This window comes from Oncorhynchus clarkii, chromosome 9, assembly GCF_045791955.1.
Source record: "Oncorhynchus clarkii lewisi isolate Uvic-CL-2024 chromosome 9, UVic_Ocla_1.0, whole genome shotgun sequence".
NCBI lineage: Eukaryota > Metazoa > Chordata > Actinopteri > Salmoniformes > Salmonidae > Oncorhynchus > Oncorhynchus clarkii.
Window position 1 is genome coordinate 30,372,531 of NC_092155.1, and position 15,197 is coordinate 30,387,727.

The 15,197-nt window shown below is 41.9% G+C and overlaps 1 protein-coding gene across 2 annotated transcripts in view; it reads left to right on the forward strand.

The window, feature by feature from the left end:
• The first annotated feature begins 198 nt into the window (after positions 1 to 198).
• The window catches only part of LOC139416205 (stromal interaction molecule 2-like), a 90,813-nt gene continuing 75,814 nt past the window's right edge, over positions 199 to 15,197 (forward strand). The window contains exon 1 of one of the 2 annotated variants that reach the window (XM_071164603.1): positions 199 to 1,714. In XM_071164603.1, the coding sequence (XP_071020704.1) occupies positions 1,579 to 1,714 (136 nt within the window). In that variant the 5' untranslated portion in view covers positions 199 to 1,578. The remainder of the gene's footprint in view (positions 1,715 to 15,197) is intronic. The other variant, XM_071164604.1, reaches the window with a different exon arrangement.

A 15,197-nucleotide genomic window follows, 5' to 3' on the forward strand; every position in this document is an offset into this window, starting at 1 on the left:
TTGGGACACTTTTCCCGCGACACGCATGTTCAAAAGTGACAAAGGGGTGCCTCGAGCAACCAATCACACTCTGCCATGTTGGGACAATCTGGCCAATGGCAGTGCTCAGCAAAGAGGAAACGTTGGATGATTCGGTAGTTGCCAAGCCACGGGGACTCTGGGGAGCAATACAAAAAGGGAAGTGGAAAACAATCAACCGATCTGAGCATCCGCGTCAACGTGACGTGCGAATTCCCCCCGAAATGTTTGAGGAGAATTCCTCTGCTTTTTGGATGCAGTTCAGCAAAGCGACAGGCCCCTGGGGAAACCGAAATGTTTCAATCCAAATGCCAGTTTGTGCGGCGTGGACTTCTTCACAGTGTTCAACTACAACAAAACACATTGTATCCGCTACAGACCCACTCCCGAGAAACAGAAGATAAATTGTTACAATGCATCAACCCAGCGTACATGTCCCCAACACATCAGGGAGATAATAATGTGCAGTGGCTGATGTCAAGTGATTTGCATACCGACTTCCGCTCCATAGTTTTAGTATCTGCATCAGCCGGTATGTAATTGAGACGCCAGGGGAAGCAGACAAAGGAAGGCATGAATACCTGACATTAACTTTTAATCTAAGTTAAAAAGTCGGTGAACGTTGTGGACGCGGTGGAGGAACTGAAGGGCGATAGAGATAAGCTGTTGATTTCCTTCTTCTTTTTTTTTTTGCAGAGTGGATTTGCTACATTCATATGAGGAGGCGGACCTCTGACTGCCGTGCTCAATATGCTGAAAGCAAGCCCGATGTGTGCATACTGTATGTGGGAGTACAGAGACTATTTTGTCTTAATTCAATCATCAGGATCGGGATACATTGCACTTTAAACCGCGTTGGATACACAGTTTATTTTTCTTGGCAGCAAGCTATAGCCTATTTATTTTGTCGTGTTGTTGTTTTGTTTTTTTACCAGACAGAAGATTTTATACTATCCATTTGCACTTTTCTTTTCTTTTGAAGTTGACTTTAACAAAGTAAACTACCGGTTTGCCTCAGAGCTAGCTACCTTTTTTTAAATCGTAAAAAAAAAATTATAATCTGATATTGATCCTTAAGGAACACATGAGGGGAATCTATTGACGTCTAACGTTACTTCGTGGCATGTCACACAATGGTGTCATTTTCGGATGGAGTTTTGAGGTTCCTAATATCTTCATTTTGAAGTTCTTGAACACTTGAATTAGGCTAGATCATTCTTTCTGTAGACAGGCCTAGAATTCATTATAGATGCCAATAGTGGAGCATTTCTTTGTTACACCAACAGACTATTTTTGCTGTTATAGACCACACCATATGAGTATATCTAAACACTGCTGTTTTTTTTTGTTTTTTTTAAAATTGGGTGCATTTTATCTAACTGTTGTGTCTGACGTTCCATTCTTGTGACTCGACACATTCGAATATTTCTGCCCAAAACGTAATTCTCTACGTAGTCTTGGCACCCGGCTGAATCGTTGGAGAAAGCTTTCCATTTTGGCATAGCCATCGTTTGATTGATCGTCCCTTCACACCGAGAACAATTAGTGGCTTCCCTCACGATGAGTTACTTCTTCTACCAAGCAGTGATTGTATTGCTACGTGGACTCGTCATTTCTGCGGTACTGGGATTGGAAAGCAGCTACTCAAACGATATGTTGAACCGTGCGTCTGATGCCGCAATTGTAGCCACTACAGGTAAGCGTGCTATTCCAACACACACCGTTGCCTAAAATTCACGCATGTTTACCGCTTCGCTTTCTCAGAGGAATGCCACGCACAGTCCTGCTGGAAAACTGACTGCGCCGGGAGTCGCCAGTCACCTTTTTTTCTCTTTTTCTTGTGCATTGCTGGCACGGCAGGAATGCACGATTTCTTCATAGACCGACCGACCAACCGATGGAGCGCATCCTTTACTGTAATTTTTTCTTGTGTGTAACCTTAAACTTCACACCTCCAGGGTCCGATGAACAGTTTTGCGGCCTGAGTATGCGGCCTGAAGCAACTATTTCTGACTGACTAAGTGGCTACCTAGCCTGTAGGCTATATGTCCATGTGTTTGTTCACACGGGCTGGCCTGTGTGATGCACAGTACATCTGTCAATCTCTTATTTAATTCTGAATTAAAGCATTGGCAATGGTGCTGTCCAGCTGCTCTACTCCCTATACAAAACATTAGGAACACTGACCAGGTGAAAGCTATGAACCCTTATTTAAGTCAGTTAAGAACAAATTCTTATTTTCAATGACAGCCTAGGAACAGTGGGCCAACTGCCTGTTCAGTGGCAGAACGACAGGGATTTGATTTTTCAGTGGCAGAACGCTCAGGGATTTGAACTTGCAACCTTCTGGTTACTAGTCCAACACCCTAACCACTAGGCTACCCTGCTGCCTTATTGAGGTCACTTGTCAAATCCACTTCAATTAGTGTAAATGAAGGGGAGGAGAAAGGTAAAATATGAATTTAAGCCTTGAAACAATTGAGACATGCATTGTGTATGTGTGCTATTCAGAGGGTGAATGGGCAACACAAAATATTTAAGTTCCTTTTGAAAAGGGTACGGTAGTAGCTGCCAGGTGCACTGTTTTGTGTCAAGAACTGCAACGCTGCTGTTTTTTTTACCGATCAACAGTTTCCCTTGTGTATCAAGAATGGTCCACCACCCAAAGGACATCCAGCCAACTTGGCACAACTGTGGAAAGCATTGGAGTCAACATGGGCCAGAATTATGGAATGCTTTCGACACCTTGTAGAGTCCATGCCCTGAAGAATTGAGGCTGTTCCGAGGGCAAAAGAGGGTGCAACTAAATATTAGGAAGGTGTATATTAGATATTAGATCACCTTCATTATGATCTAACTGGAAAAACTGATCCTAGATCAGCAATCCTAATACGCTTTGGGAACAGGCTACTGGCACAGGTCTCAGTCAAGGTTACCCATCACCCGAGCTGAGTGTAGTTTGGCGAACCACCACTTCCTCCTCACGGCTCCAAATTCAACAGCTGTTAATCTAATATCAGGTCAGGATGGTGTTTTACAGTATTGTGTCGCTGTCATCTCTGATTATGTTGGTCTGGTTCATGCCCTCACGGGACAGGAGCCTATAGGATCAGTGAGGAACAAGCAGCCTGCTGAACAAAATGCCTTGTTACTGGGGTGGACCCCGTAATCCCCATGCCAGGGTTAATATAAACGACTCCTAAACAGTCACTTTCACAGAAATCCTGATATGAGTGGCAAGGCAGTCACTTTCACACACATGCTGATATGAGTGGCAAGGCAGTCACTTTCACACACATCCTGATATGAGTGGCAAGGCAGATTAAGTAGTAACGGCTTTATATGAAAGAAGAACATGATTATTGGGTAACCAAGAGCACAGATAAGGGGGGTCGTCATAAGTGAGGTCTGGAATGAGGCAAGCTACAGTAGCTGCATGGCTTTTCACACATTTGGAGCCATGTCAGAATAAAGACATCAAGTGCTCTTCTCCACTGAATGGTATGAAGGCGGTCAAGTGCACATGCTCCCAAAAATGTTACGGCCCCTGTGAAGTATCTGAGGTTGGTATAAGCAGGGGAATCATCCATAATGGTTGACAACCTACAACACAGAAATCGACCAGTGGAGCTTGTTGACGTTTAAAACTTCTAAACGATTGGTGGGTCCCCTGCGGGATGGTTGAGCTAACGTAGGCTAATGCGATTAGCATGAGGTTGTAAGTAACAATAACATTTCCCAGGACATAGACATATCTGATGTTGTCAGAAAGCTTAAATTATTGTTAATCTAACTGCACTGTCCAATTTACAGTAGCTATTACAATGAAAGAATACCATGCTATAGTTTGAGGAGAGTGCACAGTTTTGAACATGAAAAGTTATTAATAAACAAGTTAGGTGCATTTAGGCAGTCTTGATAACATTTTGAACAGAAATACAGTGGTTCATTGGACTTTGCACATACACTGTTGCCATCTAGTGGCCAAAATCTAAAGTGCACCTGGGCTGGAATAATACATTATGGCCTTTCTCTTGCATTTCAAAGATTATGGTACAAAAAAAAAAATGTGTGTGTTATATTCTCCTACATTCCTTTCACATTTCCACAAACTTCGAAGTGTTTCCTTTCAGTGGTACAAAGAATATGCGTATCCTTGCTTCAGGGCCTAAGCTACAGGCAGTTAGATTTGGGTATATCATTTTAGGCGTAAATTGGGGAAAAAAGGGGCCGATCCTTAAGAGATTTTAAGATAATGGAGGATGATTATTTGTTATGAGCATGGCCTTATTTCTATTACAGCATATTGGATGACTGTCATTCATTTTCCATTCACCCAGCTCAATGTAACATTGATAGGTCTAAGCTAATCCATGAGACTCTAATTTTCCCTATACCCATCATGAGGTTGCTACAACCTAGTCTAGGAATGACATTTTACAATGTAGGTGCACAGGTTGAGAGAGAAATTAAGAGTAATCAAGGTGACAGACAGTGAAACATTCAATACCGTTTTGCACACTCTTCACTTTCATAGCAGTCACATATAAACATTTTGTTTGTTGTATAATTCCTTCTCTCATCTATGCGCTCTCCTCCTCTCACCTTTTCCCTTCGTTTGTGGACTTCAGTGCACAACACATCTGCTGTCTGTGACTAGGCCAAAAAACTTTTCCTTGCCAAACCATATCAAAACCGCTAAATGCAGCACACAGCCTACATCGTTGTCACCATGAGTCTCATAGGTTCTGTTATGAAGTCCGTGTACCCATAGGAGAAAGGAAATGAGCTGTCTTCCGGCTATACCGTGGTGCTACTCTACTGAGTGCTGTTGAGGCTACTGACCTTTATTGCAAAACAGTGTGTTTTGGTGATGTGAATATATTTGGTATAATTTTATCTAAAAAGGATAACTGTAAAAAAAATGATTTACTATTTATATTTTTCTGACATTCACTGAGGAGTATTGTCCTCCCCTTCCTCTGATGAGCCTCCACTGAAATAGACCCAGTTAAATGAATTATGGTTATCAGTTCAACAGTTGTCATTGGAAGCCTGCTTCTTCTCAGGAGTCAGCCATCCTCATCCAGAGCAAATAGATAAGGCCTCCATAGACATTACTTTAGGTGAATTCCATTAGATCCTGTTAGTTGATAAGGATCAGTGATGACATGTGAGATGAAAGAGGCTCGTTTCTGCAGAACGTACACTTGTCGCAGTTGAAATATTACTGGATAAGAATGGTCAAAACATTCAACTAGGCCATGAAATGCATGTTAAATCTGTTAGTTTTTTCTCGCACATGCAAGATGAGCCTTGAAACCCAGTCTGAAAGTGTTCAATACATCTATCTCTTTGACATCTGAAGCTATTTGTGAAAGCAATAAATACTTCATTTAGACAGCGCTTATACATTTACAGCATGCCTGTCCATTTTAAAATGACTAAACCGGGGCCTCAAAAATAAAGTGAGATATCAATTGATCAATAACGTGAAAGCATTTCCACAACATCAACTGTGGAGCCTGATGACTGATTGGAACTCTGTTGGGGTTTCCTCCCAGTGGACCTTGTACCTTTTGTAGGGCTAGTGTGTGTGAGTGTGTAAAGGGAGCTGTTTTGTAGCTTTGAGATAATAGCCTCAGTGAAAGTGATGGAATATTCAATTTTCCATCTGGCCCATTTGAGAAGATCACCTGGCCTTTTGCACTGCGGTCCTCTGAAAAATTGTGTGTGTGTGTGTGTGACTGGTTGTATTTATGTCAAGTTATTTTGTGTGAGTACGCATAACTGGGGTACTGTATTTTGTACTGTGTGTTTGTTAGTCGTTGTGAGTGTATGTGTACATGAGTGAAAATGTGGTTGTGTGTACATCTTCAGGCAATGACTGTGAGCTCTAGGTTATTGAGTGTAGTGTGTGTGTGTGTGTGTGTGTGTGTGTGTGTGTGTGTGTGTGTGTGTGTGTGTGTGTGTGTGTGTGTGTCTGTAAGTATGTACAAGTTTACTTATGTATGGACTTTTCCTTAAGGTATTGGCATGCGTGTGGGCCACTATATAACAGCATGCCCTTGGCCTGAAATGGCCTCTGGCTGTAAACAAAAAAAATGAAGGAATTTCCTGTGGTCCAGCAGATGGGTATCGTGTCCCTGCTGTAAGGGAAAGGTTGCGGGTTCGAGCCGCCCCCTTCTGGGTTGTTAGGGGTCATATGGTGAGGGTGCAGGGTTTCCGATTTGGCGCCTAAACCTTCTGCAGACCTTACCCAAGGTTGTGTGACTGGTTTGATGTAGCCTCTTTTCAGAGGAAAGGGGGAAGTGGAGAGAGGATTTCGAGGGGAACTGGTCACATAGGGCCTACAGTTTTTCACAATTCCTGACATTTAATCCTAGTAAAAATTCCCTGTCTTAGGTCAGTTAGGATCACCACTTTATTTTAAGAATGTGAAATGTCACAATTATAGTAGAGAATTATTTATTTCAGCTTTTATTTATTTCATCACATTCCCAGTGGGTCAGAAGTTTACATACAGTCAATTAGTATTTGGTAGCATTGCCTTTAAATTGTTTAACTTGGGTCAAATGTTTCGCATAGCCTTCCACAAGCTTCCCACGGTAAGTTGGGTGAATTTTGTCCCATTCCTCCTGACAGAGCTGGTGTAACTGAGTCAGGTTTGTAGACCTCCTAGCTCACACATGCTTTTTCAGTTCTGCCCACACATTTTCTATGGGATTGAGGTCAGGGCTTTGCGATGGCCACTCCAATACCTTGACTTTGTTGTCCTTAGGCCATTTTGCCACAACTTCGGAAGTATGCTTGGAGTCATTGTCCATTTGGAAGCCCCATTTGCGACCAAGCTTTAACTTCCTGACTGATGTCTTCAGATGTTGCTTCAATATATCCACCAAATGTAGCTTCCTCATGATGCCATCTATTTTGTGAAGTACACCGGCCTCTCCTGCCGCAAAGCACCCTCACAACATGATGCTTCCACACCTGTGCTTCACGGTTGGGATGGTGTTCTTCAGCTTGCAAGCCTCCCCCTTTTTCCTCCAAACATAACGTTGGTCATTATGGCCAAACAGTTGTATTTTTGTTTCATCAGACCAGAGGACATTTCTCCAAAAAGTACGATCTTTGTCCCCATGTGCAGATGCAAACCGCAGTCTGGCTTTTTTTATGGTGGTTTTGGAGCAGTGGCTTCTTCATTGCTGAGCGGCCTTTCAGGTTATGTCGATGTGGAAATAGATCATTTATACCTGTTTCCTCCAGCATCTTCACAAGGTCCTTTGCTGTTGTGCTGGGATTGATTTGCGCTTTTCGCCCCAAAGTACGTTCATCTCTAGGAGACAGAACGTGTCTCCTTCCTGAGTGGTATGACGGCTGCATTGTCCCATGGTGCTTATACTTGCGTTCTATTGTTTGTACAGATGAACAGGGATTTGGAAATTGCTCCAAAAAATGAACCAGCCTTGTGGAGGTCTACAATTTGTTTTCTGAGGTCTTGGCTGATTTCTTTTGATTTCCCCATGATGTCAAACAAAGAGGCACTGAGTGTCATGCCCAAAGTAGATGTCCTGACCGACTTGCCAGAAGTATAGTTTGTTAACAAGACGTGTGGAGTGGTTGAAACACATAGGTTGGAGTCATTAAAACTAGTTCATGTCAACTTCAGAATTCAACTGTAACTGTATCAAAGTCATGTTTGGCCCAGTCACCTTGGTTGCATTAGTAGGGATCATTACCTCTGACCTCAGACATGGGCCTTCATCACTGCGTCAATGGCGGAAACAAATGATGTTTCGCAATTCAAGGAAACTAAGATGAGAATTGAAGAATGATATGGTTATGGTTAGTGTTAGAGCGGTTCTTGAACAGTTCTTGAACTAATGATTGCACGGACCGCCACACCAAGCATGGTTAGATGAAATGTCATGGGGCGAGCTCATGAGATTTTAAACATGGTGGACTGACTGAGATGTCTTACCACTTGGTCGTTTTATGGTTGAGCAGTGTGGTTATGGTTGTTTGTGGTTAGGGATTTAAAAAAGCCTTTCTGGGATGAGAAGTGCTTCATTTCGGGACAGTTGGTGGATTGCTCACATTTGCTGAACTTCTATAACTGAACAACTTATTATGCAGTACATTCGGAAAGTATTCAGACCCCTTCACTATTTCCACATTTTGTTACGTTACAGCCTTATTCTAAAATGGATTGTGTTCTTGGGGACCTTCAATGCTGCAGAAATGTTTTGGTAATCTTCCCTATATCTGTTCCTCTACACAATCCTGTCTCGGCGGTCTACAGACAATTCATTGTACCTTTTTTTTTGTTTTTTGCTCTGACCTGCACTGTTAACTGTGGGACCTTTATATAGAGAGGTGTGTGGCTTTCCAAATCATGTCCAATCAATTGAATTTACCACAGGTGGACTCCAATCAAGTTGAGGAAACATCTCAAGGATGATCAATGGAAACAGGATGCCCATGAGCTCAATTTCAAGGCTCATAGCAAAGGGTCTGAATACTTATGTAAATGTGATATTTCAGTATTTATTTTTTATGTTATACATTTGCAAAATATTCTAAAAACCAGTTTTTGCTTTGTCATTATGGGGTATTGTGTGTAGATTGATGAGAGTACTTTTTTTTAAATGAGGCTGTAACCAAACTCAATTTCTAAAAAGGGAAGCGGTCTGAATACTTTTCGAATGCATTGTATGTGAAAGCTTGAGTCTCAGTACAAGTCTGCAAATGTTTGACGTTTATGCTGGTGAAACTATGGGACTTACCAAAGATGCAGAACAACATATCAATGTTTGTCCTTTTTAAAACGTGCCAATGAACATATAGAGTACAATACATCCCCTTATGTTTGGGTAGAGGGAAGGGGGGTGTAAGTGAGTTTCTCTGGTTGGTTGATGGCTGGGGCTTGCTTGAGTGACAATGTGTACGTGGACTTCCTCACTTTTAAATGCCACTGTGTATTTAGCTTGTTTAGCGTTTCAACAAACAAAGCCCTTCCTTCTGTCTCCCAGAAAGGAACACAGAGTTCTGAAATGATGCGTTGGGAATATGACAGTCCTCAAGAGAGAGAGAAACTGTACCATCATCATCTTCTTTTACATAAGCTTTCATTGGACTCTTTGAAACCCTTGTCTTTACTGGAGCGGGTTTTGTGAGTGGGTTCCTCAAAGATGGAAATTTGCAACATTTTGAAGAGGCTGAAATATTTTCAAGGCTATTTTTAGTGTTTGTCCCTCAAAATTGTTAGTAAAAAGCCCACTAAAAGCCTGTGAGTTTGGAGAAAACCCACTTAGTGCACGGTGGCCACCTCAGCATTGATATGGCTATCTTTCTGAACAGAGTGGCCACATTAATAAGGTGATTTGTTTGAAAAGGAAGGTAAACATTTGCCTGTCCCCTAGGGCTTGTTGACTCTCACTCTGAAGTGCGCCAAAAAGGAGTTGGGAACTCAGCATTTGCATTTTCAGGATGCTTATTTTCTTTGACGATTCTTTAGCTTCCCTTTTTTCTTTTCTACCCAAATAGAGACACTACACTTAAGGACAATCTGGCATTATCTGCTGCAGCAACGACTGGGCTACAGAGTGAGTTCCCAGGTTCAGTTTTGGGTTCCAAGTGACGGCATGACGGTGCGAACATGGACTGCCTCACAATTCCGTGGCTTTCTGTGTATTTAGCTCCTTTTTAGTGTTAAAATAAACAAACCCAATCTGTCTCTAAAGAGAGGAATATGCTATTTTTTTAAAGTGACTCATCAGGGAAGAAACTAACACTTGAAACAGAATTAAAGCATTCTGTTCCACCACACAATGGTATCAAATCGAACTCTGCTTCCGTTTACTGCCATCAATGCAATACCTTTTGAGACGTTAACTCAGAGACACCCTCTCAAACTAGTGTCTAGAACAACCCCTTGTCTCAATTTCCATACTGAACTTAATTATTGAAAGTCACTCAGGATTAGGGCATCTGGTAAATGACAAAATGACATATGCTGTAAGTTACCCTCTCCCTGACTCGAGAGTCCGTTCATTGAGACGGCCTGGAGTTTCACGTCCCTCCATCAGACTGTCTGCTCTGCTTACCATAGACAGCTGCTTCCGATCTTGATCAGGGGCTGCGTGGTTGTGAGCCACCCCTATTAGGGCCAGAGTCCAGGCCCGAATGGAACCAGGGCGTATTTATAAAGACCGCAGTCGTTTTTTTCCAACGAGAGAGCCGCCTGGCGTTTTCCTTTCCGTGGTCCGTTAATAAGCGTGTCGGAACCCCGTGATGTCGGTCGGAATCCGGGTCGGGGCGCATGGCTGACCCGACGGTGACACGGACACAGGCTCCGAGTGTTCCTCATAGCTGGGCTCTGGCGTCACGGCGCCGACTCGGCTTTCAACCGTGCTCGCTGGCTGGAGAGATAATTGGACTTTAATGGCTTACTTTGGCCCCGTCTGTATCTAATCACTCAACACGCTGCCATCAGGACAGCTTTAGATGAGACATAAGTATGTGCATAAACATTTCATTAACATGTACTTAAACATGTAAATATTAACCATTGATTAAATTCATATGACCTGATTTAAGGATGTTGACTTTCAGATATAGTATGTAATTGATCACTGCAATGAATAACAGTGAACACATGAATAGAGGACATCCTCTATACTTCAAGCCAGCACCCATAATAGAAGTCTGTGTTCATCTCTCACTTCCCAGCAGTCACCCAGTGTAAGTCAGCGCCCATAATAGAAGTCACATGTAAATTCACTGTGATCATCTCTCACGTCCCAACAGTCACCTGGCTCTGTGTGTCTTGGTTTCCCTTACCATGAAGTCTCTATCGGCAAGTTTACTCAAAATGTTAAAAAAAAGAAATATCTTTTACATAAGTATTCAAACCCTTTGCTATGAGACTCGAAATTCAGCTCTGGTGCATCTGTTTTCCAGTGATCATCCTTGAGAGGTTTCTACAACTTGGAGTCCAATTTAATTGTTTGGACATGATTTGGGAGGGCACACACCTGTCTATATAAGGTTCCATAGTTGACAGTGCATTTCAGAGCAAAAACCAAGCCATGAGGTTGAAGGAATTGTCCGTAGAGTGCCGAGACAGGAATGTGTCAAGGCACAGATCTGGGGAAGGGTACCAAACATGTCTGCATCATTGAAGGTCCCCAAGAACACATTCTTAAATGGAAGAAGTTTGGAAGATTCTTCCAAGAGCTATCTGCCCGGCCAAACTGAGAAATCGGGGACAAGGGCGTTGGTCAGGGAGGTGACCAAGAACCCGATGGTCACTCTGACAGAGCTCCAGAGTTCCTCTGTGGAGATGGGAGAACCTTCCAGAAGAACAACCATCTCTGCAGCACTCCACCAATCAGGCTCTACGGTCAAGCATGGTGGTGGCAGCATCATGTTGTGAGGATGTTTTTCAGCGACAGGGACTGGGAGACTAGTCAGGATCAAGGGAAAGGGGGTATTGGGGTATGGGGTATTTGTGTGTAGATTGAGAAACAAATATGTAATCAATTTTAGAATAAGGCTGTAACAGCACAAAATGTAGAAAAAGTCAAGTGGTCTAAATAGTTTCCGAATGCACTGTAGGTCACCAGCTGTGCTCTACTGTACTTAACCTCCTGCTGTGAGTGACCAGTCAAAGCAGAGGAAACTGCCCTCAGCTGGCCGGCAGACAGGTCGACCCACAGGGCTTTTGTTGTTCCTTTCCGGCACTCCACAAGGTGTTGATCCCTGAGCTGGTGTCTGCTCAACTCCTGTCTGTCTGTCTGTCGGTCTTTCTTTCTGCCTTTTGTGATGCGGGTACGCTCCCTGAAGGACACACACTATTGACAAACATGTAAACACACTAACTCACACACACACACACACACATTCCTTATACTTCTTATACACACACTCGTACATGCTGGCATTTTTTTATTTTTTTTAAGATGGTGTGGCACAGGTCATGCATATGTTAAGACATATCTTAGAAAAAAATATATATATATATCATTATTTATCGACCCTACATGCAATACAAGACTCTGGCATTATCATTACTCTTATGGTGGGAGATTATAATGTGGTTTTAAATACCTCTATGGACCGTAAAGGAAATCACACTACAAACTATCACCCTCATGCACTTAAGGAAATCACGAATGTCATGGATATATTAGAACTAGTGGATATATTCAGGCTTAAATATCCTGACCTAGTGAGATATACATGGCGGAGGCTCAATCAAGCTAGTCGTCTTGATTAATTTCTTATGTCATTCTCTCTGGCACCAAAAGTTAAAAATGTGTTGATAGGGGACAGAAGGCTGTCAGATCATCACATAATTTGCATATATATTACTCTTACATAATTTACATGTTGCTGAGGATATTGGAAATGTAATCAAACCTATTGGATGATAACTTGTTTTTAACTAGGACAGAATCATTTCTAACTGACTTTTTCCGACATAACATAGAGTTGAAGTCGGAAGTTTACATACACCTTAGCCAAATACATTTAAGCTCAGTTTTTCACAATTCCTGACATTTAATCCTAGTAAAAATGTGTTAGGCCAGTTAGGATCACCACTTTATTTTAAGAATGTGAAATGTCAGAATAATAGTAGAGAGAGATTTATTTCAGCTTTTATTTCTTTCATCACATTCCCAATGGGTCTGACGTTTACATGCACTCAATTAGTATTTGGTAGCATTGCCTTTAAATTGTTTAACTTGGGTCAAACATTTTGGGTAGCCTTCCACAAGTTTCCCACAATAAGTTGGGTGATTTTTGACCCATTCCTCCTGACAGAACTGGTGTAGCTGAGTCAGGTTTGTAGGCCTCCTTGCTCGCACACGCTTTTTCATTTCTGCCCACACATTTTCTATGGGATTGAGGTCAGGGCTTTGTGATGGCCACTCCAATACCTTGACTTTGCTGTCCTTAAGCCATTTTGCCACAACTTTGGAAGTATGCTTGGCTTCATTGTCCATTTGGAAGACCCATTTGCGACCAAACTTTAACTGGCTGATGTCTTGATGTTGCTTCAATATATCCACATAATTTTCCTCCATCATGAAGCCATCTATTTTGTGCAGTGCACCAGTCCCTCCTGCAGCAATGCACCCCCACAACACGATGCTGCCACCCCTGTGCTTCATGGTTGGGATGGTGTTCTTTGGCTTGCAAGCCTCCCTCTTTTTCCTCCAAACATAACGATGGTCATCATGGCCAAACAGTTCTATTTTTGTTTCATCAGACAAGAGGACATTTTTCCAAAAAGTACGATCTTGGTCCCCATGTGCAGTTGCAAACCATATTCTGGCTTTTTTATGGCGGTTTTGAAGCAGTGGCTTCTTCCTTGCTGAGTGGCCTTTCAGGTTGTCGATATAGGACTCGTTTTACTGTGAATATAGATACCTTTGTATCTATTTCCTCCAGCATCTTCACAAGGCCCTTTGCTGTTGTGGGATTGATATGCGCTTTTCGCACCAAAGTACGTTAATCTCTAGGAGACAGAACGCATCTCCTTCCTGAGCAGTATGACGGCTGCGTGGTCCCATGGTGTTTATACTTGCGTACTATTGTTTGTACAGATAAATGTGGTACCTTCAGGTGTTAGGAAATGGCTCCCAAGGATGAATCAGACTCGTAGAAGTCTACAATTTGTTTTCTGAGGTCTTGGCTGATTTATTTTGATTTCCCCATGATGTCAAGCAGAGGGGCGCTGAGTTTGAAGGTAGGCCTTGAAATACATCCACAGGTACACCTCCAATTGAATCAGGCTAATTGACATAATTTATCAGAAGCTTCTAAAGCCATCTTTTTCTGGAATTTTCCAAGCTGTTTAACCTGTTGCGACGACCAAACCCGGATCCGGGATTCTATTTATAGACCTAAGCTCATTACCATAACGCAACGTTAACTATTCATGAAAATCGCAAATGAAATTAAATAAATATGCTATCTCTCAAGCTTAGCCTTTTGTTAACAACACTGTCATCTCAGATTTTCAAAATATGCTTTTCAACAATAGGAAAACAATCATTTGTGTAACAGTAGCTAGCTAGCGTAGCATTTAGCGTTAGCATTAGCGTTAGCATTTAGCAGGCAACTATCACAAAAACAAGTAAAGCCTTCAAATAAAATAACTTACCTTTGAAGAACTTCTGATGTTTTCAATGAGGAGACTCTCAGTTAGATAGCAGATGCTCAGTTTTTCCAAAAAGATTCTTTGTGTATTAGAAATAGCTCCGTTTTGTACATCACATTTGGCTACCAAAAAAAAAAAAAAAAAAAAAAAACGGAAATTCAGCCCTCAAAACGCGAACTTTTTTCCAAATTAACTCCATAATATCGACTGAAACATGGCAAACGTGGTTTAGAATCAATCCTCAAGGTGTTTTTCCACATATCTCTTCGATGATATATCCTTCGTGGAAGCTTGGTTTTTCTTTCCCCTTAAAATGGAAAAATAATTGCACCTGGCTTTACGCTCCAATTTCGACGCAGGGACACCAGGCGGACACTTGGAAAATGTAGTCTCTTATGGTCAATCTTCCAATGAAATGCCTACAAATACGTCACAATGCTGCAAACGCCTTGGGGAAAGGACAGAAAGTGTAGGCTCATTCCTTGCGCAACCACAGCCATATAAGGAGACAATGGAAAACAGAGCTTCAGAGATTCTGCTCATTTCCTGGTTGACGTATCATCTTGGTTTCGCCTGTAGAATGAGTTCTGGGGCACTTACAGACAATATCTTTGCAGATTCTGAAACTTCAGAGTGTTTTCTTTCCAAAACGGTCAATAATATGCATAGTCGAGCATCTTTTCGTGACAAAATATTGCGCTTAAAACGGGAATGTTTTTTATCCAAAAATGAAATAGCGCCCCTAGAGATCCAAGAGGTTAAAAGGCACAGTCAACTGAGTGTATGTAAACTTCTAACCCACTGGAAATGTGTTTTAGTGAATAAGTGAAATAATCTGTCTGTAAACAATTGTTGGAAAAGTTACTTGTGTCATGCACAAAGTAGATGTCCTAACCGACTTGCCAAAACTATAGTTAACAAGAAATTTGTGGAGTGGTTGAAAAACAAGGTTTAATGACTCAAAAAAAGGTAGTAAAGGACTTTGAGCATATGTTTTCATTTGTCTCCA